At 39.4% G+C, this 10913-nt stretch overlaps 1 protein-coding gene across 1 annotated transcript; it reads right to left on the bottom strand.

Annotated features, from left to right (window-relative positions):
• Window positions 1-2295: 2295 nt before the first annotated feature.
• On the bottom strand, window positions 2296-6034 carry LOC146312197 (GTPase IMAP family member 8-like). Its single transcript, XM_084741468.1, has 5 exons — window positions 5820-6034; window positions 5071-5739; window positions 3170-3931; window positions 2623-2847; window positions 2296-2530 (listed from the first exon to the last, which is right to left on the bottom strand). Exons 1-5 carry the CDS (start codon window positions 5842-5844, stop codon window positions 2394-2396), a joined length of 1818 nt encoding a protein of 605 aa, XP_084597594.1. The 5' UTR covers window positions 5845-6034; the 3' UTR covers window positions 2296-2393.
• Window positions 6035-10913: the final 4879 nt, after the last annotated feature.

Raw genomic sequence — 10913 nt, 5'->3', positions numbered from 1 at the left:
ATTCACACTGACAGTAAAATTTATTTTGCCAAAAGTAGCTTATCTGTGGGCTGTAGTTATAGTATGACAAGTGAAAAAACAAAACAACACAGCTGCACATGAAAACTTGATGCAACTTTATTATTATTATTACAGCATTACAAGGTTGGACTTATCATTTAGTACTGACATTTGTTTGCTTTATTTCAGTATATGCAAAACAACACAACAATGCACACAGGTGTACACATCACCAAGAGGCAAATTGTCATGAGCAACTTATGATCCTGACCATTAACCTTGTTCATATTTTTGGCTTTGGGTATATTTGGGATTTTGTAGATTTGTCTATTGATATTTTTATACTTGTACCATTACTGATTTCTATTTATTTATATTATAACTCATGAATGTGCTAAAAGAGCGGCGTTCATTGGACATGCTCATGTTTCTGGTGCACAGTTAACTGAACACAGGTACAGGTACACTGCAGACTGGAGTTTGTGTTACAATGAAACAAGGACAGATAGATAATGCATTATTTTTACTCGTCTCCTCTGTCTCGTCTCTCTCTTTGTCTCCTTGCATGTCTCATGCATTATGTTGCATTCAGTTAGAACTGGGAAGAATCGGAATTTCGACTCGCCAGTTGAAAATTTCAACAGTATGCTGGTGTTCAAGTTTGCTGTCTGCTGTAGCTCAAATAGTTGGAATTTGTTGTTAAAAACTAAAGATGTAAGCAATCCTGGCTATTTAATACTCATGAATATTTCACACCATTTAGTAAAATGTCATTATATAGAGTCCCTGGTAGGAGGTTCTATCTAAAGAAAATAATTTTTAAAAACATAAGAAATGAATGACCACTACTTCATTTTAATCTCTGTGAACTCAACTTTGAGCTCTTTTCAGGTGTGACCTTGCACAACACTATATATATATATATATTTATATTAACACTCTTTGCAACTGCTGCACAACCACTTTACCAAGGAAAAGAAAATAATAATGCCAACTGAACATTTCCACAGGAATAATCAAATTTCACTTCCTAACATTCAACTTCCTCATCATGTCATAACACACTGCTTTCACCACCTCAACATGTGACTCAACAGTACAGATGAAAGAGAAAATAAAAAGCTAGATACATTAAAGTCAGTCATCTGTAAATTCATATATATATATATATATATATATATATATATATATATATCTATATCTATATATATATATATATATATATATATATATATATATATATATATATATATATATGAATGGAATGAAATGAAATGAAATGTTTAGGGTGTGTGTATTATAAATATTCATGACTTCATCCTTCCATATATTCTGATGTACACATCCATCCTTCATGTGCTTTATTTTAATTCTCCAGCTGGAGCTGCTGAGCCACATTCTTACTTTTTCTCTGGATCATCCTTGGCAACTGCTGCACAACCATTTTCTCCAGGATAAATAAACTTCTTGTAGCAGGTGGATTCTCCTCTCAGGAGGAGAGCATCTGAGTTGCTAAGACGCCCAGGAAGCACAGGGGTGTAAGCTCCACTCTTGTGCACATGCTTCCTTGGTAACCCAAACAAACTGTTTTATTCAAGATTATTTGTTTGTGAGGGTAGTGTAGGGGTACAAATGCACCCTGAGGTAATCTGTTTGTATTTATTATGTAAATATTGAATCTTTGTAAAAATGTGTGTCTGCCAACAGTTTATTCTTTCCTTTGTAAAGGGTCCTAACAGTTCAAGAATAGTGTCAGTGGTAAAATATGAGAATGTCTCTTTAATATCATGCATTTGTTTGCATAAGTGTAGACTGAGATTTAACATGTGCTCTGTTAAATTCACAGGCAAACTGCTGGTTGCCGTTAACAACATATCCTAAATTGCTCATTTGGATTTTGTTTACTGAGCTTTAGTAGTTTGAGTATATTGCTAATCTAAAGTTTTATTTTGTTTGAGTGCTGCAGTTGCTGCAGCTGCAAAGAGAGGGTTTATTTTGTTTTGTTATTTTTGGTTTCTCCACTTATAGCACACTTCCAGTGCATCAGCCTGTTGACTTGTGTGCCACTCTCCCTGCAGCGAGATATTCTACTTTTTAACCTTTTATAATTTATGCTAGTGACCCTTTGTTGTAATAAAATAGCCTGTTATGGCATTTTGACCCACACTGACTGTTGGCTTCATTATTGAAGTTAGAGCTTAGCTGGGTGTCACATTTCAACAGGAATAGTATGACCACCACCTCCAGATAAACAAGATAATAAATAGTTAGATAATTTTTATTTAATTTGATTTTTAGATATATAAAATATATGTAATTTTTGTGTGTGTATTATAAAGATTTCATTCTTCCATAAATTCTGATGCACAGATCCATCCTTCATGTGCTTTATTTTAGGTCTCTTCCTCTAATTTACAGCTGTGGCTGGTGTCTGTCCCGTGCCCAGATGTGTGTTGGGTTTGTGTATGGAGCCACATTCTTACTTTTTCTCTGGATCTCAGCAGCAGAACGCTGTCTGGCTCAGATGAGGCTAAAGTGGGGATAAAAAAAAGGATCAGAATGTTAAAGCAAAACAAAACTAGAGAGAAAATACTTGCACTTGTAGGTATTTGATTTATTCACCTTCAAAGGCAGGATTGAAGAAATGTCTCTGGAAGGCCAGTTCCATGGACACCTCTCGTCTGCTCCACTCCTTCTCCAGCGTTGTCCTCAGTCTGTTCAGAGGGTCAGATCCTGTGTCGTCTTCACTTTCTGCTTCACCAAAACGGGTCCCGAACTGGTCGTCTTCATACTGAAGCTCCATTTGTTCTTCCTGTCTTTTTTCAGTGTCTGGCCCTTTCTCACTCACTGGTTAGAAAATACAATAATCAGGTTAGTCCTACAAGATATAAAACTAATTTAAGATCCTGCTGGAGTATAATGTTTAGAAAAAAGTTGTTAGACTTGATACAGTAGAGGGAAATGTCGTGTAAACCACTGTCCAACCATGTCAGCTTGAACTTGTTAAATCATTGCTGTGAAAGTAAAAGTTGACCATTTCGACTAGTTTCTCTGTAATACACCTTTCTCGCTACACCTAGTGGGGTTTCAATGTTAAGTCCTAGTTGACAGCTGGTTCCTATTCGGTCTGAAAGTCTAAGACCTCTTTTCAACCAGCTATCATACTTACTCTCTGGTGGTAGTCTCAAACTATTTGCTCCACGGCTGTGGTGTTTTTCCCAGTTCTTGCGATCCCATTCGATGATAAGTTGCTCTGTGATCTCGTTGGTTGTGTTCTCGTCTTGTTTTTCGCTCGATTTGTCACCACTGTCTTCCTGGGGCTGTGGATCGTCTGCGTCAGGGTAGGAACTGAGGTAGAACGAGCAGTTTCCTGCCACCATCTCCTCCATCTTCTCCAGCAGCTCTGTTATGTTATCATCATCTCTGCTCATGTTGTTGATGACATGATATCTGTTTCCACATTTCTTAATTAGCCAGGTGAGAGGCTTTCCTTCACTTTCAATGTGCTGCTCAACAGTTTTGTCCCCTAAAGCGTCCCCGAATGTAAACACCACAATAACATGTCTCCACACTCTCTGTCCCAGCAGCCTCATGTTGTCCTCTATGACTCTTCTTTGGTCGTCGGTAAACGACGTGTCGATCGGTATTGCCAGCAAAATGACATTTGGTGACGGCGAGCACAAAGAAACCCCGTTTAAAATCTCAGACTTCAAAACCAAAGGGGTGAACATCGCTGGGAAGAATTTCCACCATCCAGGAGTGTCCACGATGACAACATCTCGTCCAGCCACCGAGGCGCTGTGCTTTAAAGCTTTCATCGTTTTGTCACCAGACTGGAAGACTTCAGCGTCCAAAATACTGTTTGCAGTGGCACTCTTCCCGGAAAACACCCACCCGACCATAAACACTCTTAGGCTGAGTGTTGGCATACCTGCATAATAACACAGCTATCAGCAATCTTGACAATTTTTGCTTATTAAAATTTCGGCATAATTTTTGTAGTTAAAGTGAAAAAGTCTACTTAATAGCTGTGACTAGATGTGGTTGCATCAAGCTTTGGAAACTTTGTCCTTTGAGAATAGATTATTTTGGTTGTTACACTGTTCCCAAAAGGTCAATTAACCTCCATGCTCAAATAATTGAATAAGTCAAGTCAGTGTGCACAGTGTGGAGAATGTTTACAACAGACAGTTTGAGTTATAATTTACTTTTTATTCTTTGCTTGCTTTTCCAAACAGGTTTAACTGACTTGTTGGTTTGATTACAACCTGTCTAATCACCTGAGGTCTGTACTACGTAGAAAACCCAACACAGCCAGGCTTTCTTTGCACGAGCTAGCCTGACAAAACCTAAAACCCCCTTCCTTCTTCAGGATCTCTGTGCGCCTATATATCAGGTTATAACATAACCTGCTCCAGACCAGGCTATGATCTAGAAACACCTTTGTGACACCGAAAACTCTAACTTTAGACTCAACATACATTGCTAACTCATTAATCTTGCTTCATAGTACATCCAAACTACACTATCCACACTTGTTAAAGTAATTTTGGGCAGAAAGCCCTGAAACTAGAAAACTACTACCACACACACATGATTAAACACACTTGTGCATGCAACTAGTTTGTGAAATACATTGTTGGAAAGTTATTATTATCACCAATAATATCATTTTCCCCCACTGTTACATCGCTCATGTTTATCTCATCTGTTTGCTGTGTTAGCGAGGCAGTCAGTTATGGTTTGTCAGTACAGTAACATGGCAGAAGTAAGAAGCCTCCTTTTGATCTGCTCACATTTGCCCTGTTAATGTTACAAACATTACACTGTTAATACAAACTCAGCACTTCCTGTATCTGTTTCAAATTAAAAGCCCTCTAGGCAATTCAGTGGACAAAAACCTTCCATATCTTATCAAGGCTTTTATTGTGAAACATTTGTAGGAGCATGCTGTGGCAAACTCACTGACTACTTCACTCTCATTCATTGGTGCTTAGTATGTTCCATTCAGGAGTGGATGAGCCACTTCACTTATCAAATATAATATAAATAATATCATACCAAACTGACCTGTCAGGAGATTTCTGAGCTTTTGCCTTTGTTGTTGTGATTGCAGACGCAGCTCCTCAGCTTTTTTGTCCACTTCTTCCCTCTTTGCCTCAGTATTTTGCATCAGCGTGCTGTCAGGTTCATAACAGCTGTTCTCTGCCACCATTGTGTCGATCTTCTCAAAAAGTTCTTTGACCATCTCTTTGTTGTCTGTGCCATCATCACAAAGAACGTGATATCTGTTGCCACAGGTCTCCAGAAGCGACTGGAGTGGCGCTCCTTCCTCTCTGATGTAATCCTCAATGTTTCTGTGACCTCTGTGGCTGAAGACCACTATCGTGTGATCCCACACCTTCTCACCAAAAAAGTGTTGCAAGTGTTGCTTTGTTGCCCTCTTGTACACGCTCTTGAATGGTAGTTCAGCATTAATCACCAGGATAAAACAATGCAATCCAGGTGTGACGCTGAGAATCGCTTCTGTCTTGGAACGTTCGGATGTGTTGCAGAGATCATGTCCTCGCAGCCACCCGGGAGCTTTGACCAACGTGACTCTTCGCCCGCACACTTCTGCCTCTCCCCTCTCACAAGTTGATTTTATTTCTCCATGATTAAATACATCTCTTCCCAGAATGATGTTTCCAACCAGATATTTCCTTGAGCTGTTTGATCCCACGAGCATAGCGTTCAACTCTGACAGAAAGACAATGAGACAGAGTCAGTAACATAAAAAAATGTTCAAAGACAGACAGACTGTTACTTTATGGACTCACCTTTGACAGATATAGCTTTCTCCATGTTTTCTGAAGAATAGAATTAAGATAAAAGTCTTCAAATGGGTTTAATCTCCTTTATGTCTCATTGACTGTGAGCACTGAATGCACTTTAGCTCACACTGTAGATTTTCTTGTCATGCCAACTCCCGCCTTCATCATTTTCTAATTTTCATGTGGGTGAGATCAGTGACGAGATCTGTTCTGAGCCTCCTCTCCACATTCTGTGCTTTGACAACAACTTACCTCAACCTGTTTTTCTGCTTCCCTTAATTGACCCCTCACTAAACCCCTCCTTCGAACCGCACCTGTCCAATCATGGCTAAGCAACTGTAACTAGGCACCACAGCCCCGTCACGCTTCACTGGTCTTCATGTTGAAGCCCTGTGCTTGTTGAAACCTGTTATACTCTGTGTCTCATGAGTTTGGAGGGTGATGTGTTTTCTGTAAAGGTACCTAAAACCCAAACCACAGGAGCAGTGAATTTAACTGTGTCGTTATTTGCTTCAACATATGCTGCATTAGCGTGTGTGGCTAACTAACTTACTACCTCCAGCGCACATTTGTTATCTGGGAGGGGGTTTGAGAGGAGGATGTAGGCTGGTGCGTAATCACAGTGGGCCGACAACGCATCTCTTTCACTCACTTTCTTAAGTCCAGACAGAGTTAGCTTAGCTCTCATCCCAGCTCTCTTCCTTCTCTTCCTGGGACAGTCGCACTGCTTGCAGCGGTGTTTGGTCCAGCTGGTGTGTCTGGGTGGTCGGAGGATGCCATGGGCAGTCATCAAATCTCTACGCTTCCTTTTCCAACGTTAATGAGTGTATTTCTGTCATAGGCCTATGTGCCGCAGCTGAGCCCCATGGAAAGCTATTTCAGTCAGTATTAAATAAATACACAAATAAATAAATAAATGAGTCAGTATACCTCAAGAAATAAACAGGTTGTTATTTTTTAAAAAAGTTTTTCAAGGACTGCGATTATCATTCTGTCATTTTGTCTCGTAAAAGTGAAGCACGTGGTTTGAAAATGCGAACAGTGAAACAGCACAAATCAAACCCCTGTATTTGCTCTGTGGTAGACATCAAAACACTTCAGTTTGTCAGATGGAAACATAAAAAAAATCATCTGGAGAAGGACTTCTCAGCTGACTGAGGGAGTTTAAGCGTTAGCGTACATAAAGTCAAATTGGCTTCAAAGCCTGGCGCTCTTCCAAGAGGACTCGGAGAACTCGCACCCTCTGCAGATGTAAACAGCTAATTCTAATTTTATTTTCAGGTGATCATACACTAATGAAAACATGCTTATGAATATTATTTTCCATGTGTGCCATATTCTGATAATACAACACGTCCTCACACCAGAATAGGCTGGTTGTCAGTTATTCCCAAAAAACTGGTCAAGAGTGAATCCAATTCTAATATGTGACAGGATCAATGATGACTGCACCTCTTGCTTGTGATGACACAATAACTCCAGTTCCAATTGTACGTGTCAAGTTAACTGGTGCTGTAATCAAAAATGAATACCAAATGATAACAAGCCATTTTATGCGCTGAAAAATCTCAAGAAAAGGTCAGAATACGCTTATATTATAACAACTGAAATTTTATTTACTTATTTATTTAATTTTTAGAAATCGTACACTGTGTATGTCACGTGACTGAAGTGACATCACTTCCTGTGACAGAAATGATGCAACAGACAGTTCAACTTCAAATAGCTCTATGTTTACTTTTCATTTCACACAGGACTCAAACCCCGGTCTCTTGGGTGACCGTCCCGTGTTTGTTTGACCCATCTGTCCACCCCAACTCTTCTAAATGTTTGACGGACTTTGAATGACTTTCTCACTCCTACTCCTTTTCTTATACCCATTAGGTCCATCCATGCCTAACATCAAATGGACATATCAGTCGGAATAAGCTGCTCTGACTTCTGACCTGCACTCATGTTTTTCTGGTGACGGCAAGCTGGACAATAAATCCCCGTAAATCTCACACACTGGACCTTTAAGGCAGATGTGTGCTGAAAATATCTCTTCCTAATTTGCCATATATTTATGTTCCAGTGACCATAATTAAAGGCACGTTTCACCCCAAAATCAAAAATACACATTTTTCCCCTTGACTGTAGCGCTGTTCATTCATGTAGATTTTTTGGGTGAGAGCTGCAGAGTTTTGAAGATATTGGCCATAGAGATGTCTGCCTTCTCCTCAATATAATGGGAGTACATGGCACTCGGCTTCTGGTCTCAACAGCAGTGCCTCTTTCCAGATATCGTGACACTCAAGGTAATTCACGCACCTTTTCATGTAGGAACTACTTTCTTTCCAGCAGAAAAAAAGTAGCTCCGGTAGATTCTTCCTACATGAAACTGCTCACAACAAAGTCTGTGGTTTAATTTATTTTTGAAGTGTCATTTAGTGCCATTATAGCGGAGAGAAGGCAGACATCGACGTCGATAACAAAAAAATCAGGATGGATAAGTGGCGCTACAGTCCGGGTGGAAAATATGTATTTTTGATTTTGGGGTGAACTGTCCCTTTAAAGCATATTTGTGTTTATGAAATACAGTAGAGTGATCATGTTTACAGTCAACGGGAGACAAATCTGTCTACACCACATGTTGTGTCCTAGAAACTCCAACATTGGTGCTGGTATGCTGTTGAACTGGTTGTCCTGGAGAGATTCCAGCTCCCAGAGCAGATTACTAGTGTCAGGTTCAACCTGCAGCCTCCGCCAGCTCCCTTATGTAACACACACACACACACACACACACACACACACACACACACACACACACACACACACACAGACAGAAAGATGCCAGTTAATATGAGCTGGTGTCGTATGTTTCCTGTATTTCCATGGTAATATGTAATATAGTTTTAATGTTGATACTCAGTTGTGCTTCATTTGAAAATGTTATCGAGTTCTAAATCTGTGGTTTAATAGTTGGTACATCTAATACCAGTGTGCCAGAATGACCAGTAAGACCCTAATAATTCCATTTCATCTGTCCTAATATTAATTCATGGTAATCCCGCTCCCTGGAGTCAAACAGTACCGTGCTTACTTTGGACATCAGTAAACTACAGTGATCGCTTTGTGAAAATCCTCTCTAATGCTGGGTTAGAAATGAGCACAATGACACATTAGCACAATTTGTTCAATACTGTAATCAGATCACTCCTCTTGTAATTTAAATGACAAAGAGGAGGTTAAATTTGACAAATACAGGGTGTTCTGTATAATTAGGCTCTTAATCAGGGAGCGTATTTCATTTATGAGTATTTATTTAAAAAAATATTAAAAAGAGATCTTAGCCATTAAAATAAAATATTTGAATAACCCTTACAATTTGGCTGTTTGTTATAAAAATCGATCCAAGGGGGCAAAAAGCGTGTGGTGCAGCAGAATACAGCAGTTTGAAACTTTTAATTGTTGAACATTTGGTTTCTCCACATGCTGCTCCTTCTGGTCTCTCTTGTGCAGCTTTTAAACCTCACTGGTGTAATTGAAGATGAATTAAATTACCTTATAATCTAATTTTCACTCCTCTGCTCAGCTTGCCTTTGTTATCTTTAGCTGGTATCTTTTTTTTCCAGCAGTTGTGTGTGTGTGTGTCGGCTTTTAAATGTGAACAGTCAGGTGAAGTTGATTGAGGGTTAATCACCCAAAGGCATATCAGTAACTCAATTAAAATATTACAACGTGTAAAAGATTGACACAGTAATTCAGAATGGGTACTAATGGGGTATTAACATGTGCATGAATTAGGGCATCCACGACTACTGCACTTCATCAGCTACTCCTAAAAAGTAGTTGGCTAGTCACGGAAGAAAAACAAAAAAGTCTCAGATACAACTAGTAAAAGGTTAACAAAGTAGATGAGACCGACCCAAGTGGTTGTTGAAATAGTAGAGTTTGTTTGCAAATGAACCATGATCTGATTGGACTAAACCCCCAGCAAGTTTGTCTCAGGTGGAGGAGGTGGAGATACTGTTTGCGCACCTATGATGCATGCATGCACGCACACGCACCCTTACATTGTGGCTTGTTTCAGGTCATTTAACCAACCACTTTTCCTACATTAGTCAACTATAACTGACCCTCCCTGTGCTCCGAGACCTCCTGATGTACAAGTTAAGCGCTGAATGAAATGAATGATTAAAAATTTCCTTCCTACTCCTTCCTTTACGCTTGCTAACGTACTACTCACTGTAATGACTCCATGGCAGGCATTAAGATCTCCTTATAGGTTTAAGATGGCATAAAGTTGAAACATTACTTTATTTAAACAAAAGTTCAACAACAACCAAAGTTATGTCCACCTTCGATCGTCATATTTCTTTCTGCCTCTTGCTCATGCTGCATATCTCTTGCTTTAGTGCCCCAAAAGGACAGTGTTAAACTCACCCAATGATAACTATAATTTGACTACAACTGCCCTCAGCTACATATCTGCTGCAGATGCATTGCCACTGCTTTATTACTGCATCGTAAAACCACAGGTCAACAGTTAGTTGACAGTGATGCAGTGTGGTTTTGATGTGAAACCCCTGGTCTTCATCATTTAAGGTGTCACTAATATAAGCTGTTTTGTTGCCTGTATAGAAGAGGCTAAAAGGTCCACAGCTCAGAATAAACTGCATTTTTAATCGTAAAACAAACAAAAACCCCCTTTAGGAAATTCCTTTGTACTTTCTGGAACCTAAATGGGAAGTTGCTATTGTTTTCTCTTTGAAACAGGAGTTATTGTGGGTTTTGTTTGGCTATTGAGGAAACAGTCCTCTGACCTTTGACCTCCTCTGACACATGCATACATCCAGGGGCAGGATGTCGAGGTGGTTCATTCCTATAAATACATCAGAGTGCACCTGCACTCATTGGACTGCGATCTGCAGACATCTTGAAAGAGTCACTGCCTGGACATTTGTTACATTTGTTGTGCATAATTTGCACACTTGTATGCATGCATGGGCTTAAAAGGGCTCATACTTTTACATTTATGTTTGTACTTGAGTTTGATGAATTGGTTTCTGCACTATTCTTTGTGCAGTAGCTACTCTCATTATTTAGTTGGCTTTAAAT

Source organism: Lutjanus erythropterus, chromosome 17, assembly GCF_056507025.1.
Source record: "Lutjanus erythropterus isolate fLutEry1 chromosome 17, fLutEry1.hap2, whole genome shotgun sequence".
NCBI lineage: Eukaryota > Metazoa > Chordata > Actinopteri > Lutjaniformes > Lutjanidae > Lutjanus > Lutjanus erythropterus.
The sequence above is the reverse complement of the archived record's forward strand: the minus strand, read 5'-3'. Positions and strand labels throughout refer to the sequence as shown.

Coding starts and splice junctions, on each gene's coding strand:
- LOC146312197 (XM_084741468.1), bottom strand. CDS start 5,844: ATGGAGAAAGCTATATCTGTCAAAG. Junction 3,932..5,070: donor GCTCAGAAATCTCCTGACAG/GTCAGTTTGGTA, acceptor GTTATTATGCAG/GTATGCCAACACTCAGCCTA. Junction 2,531..2,622: donor CTTCAATCCTGCCTTTGAAG/GTGAATAAATCA, acceptor TCCCCACTTTAG/CCTCATCTGAGCCAGACAGC.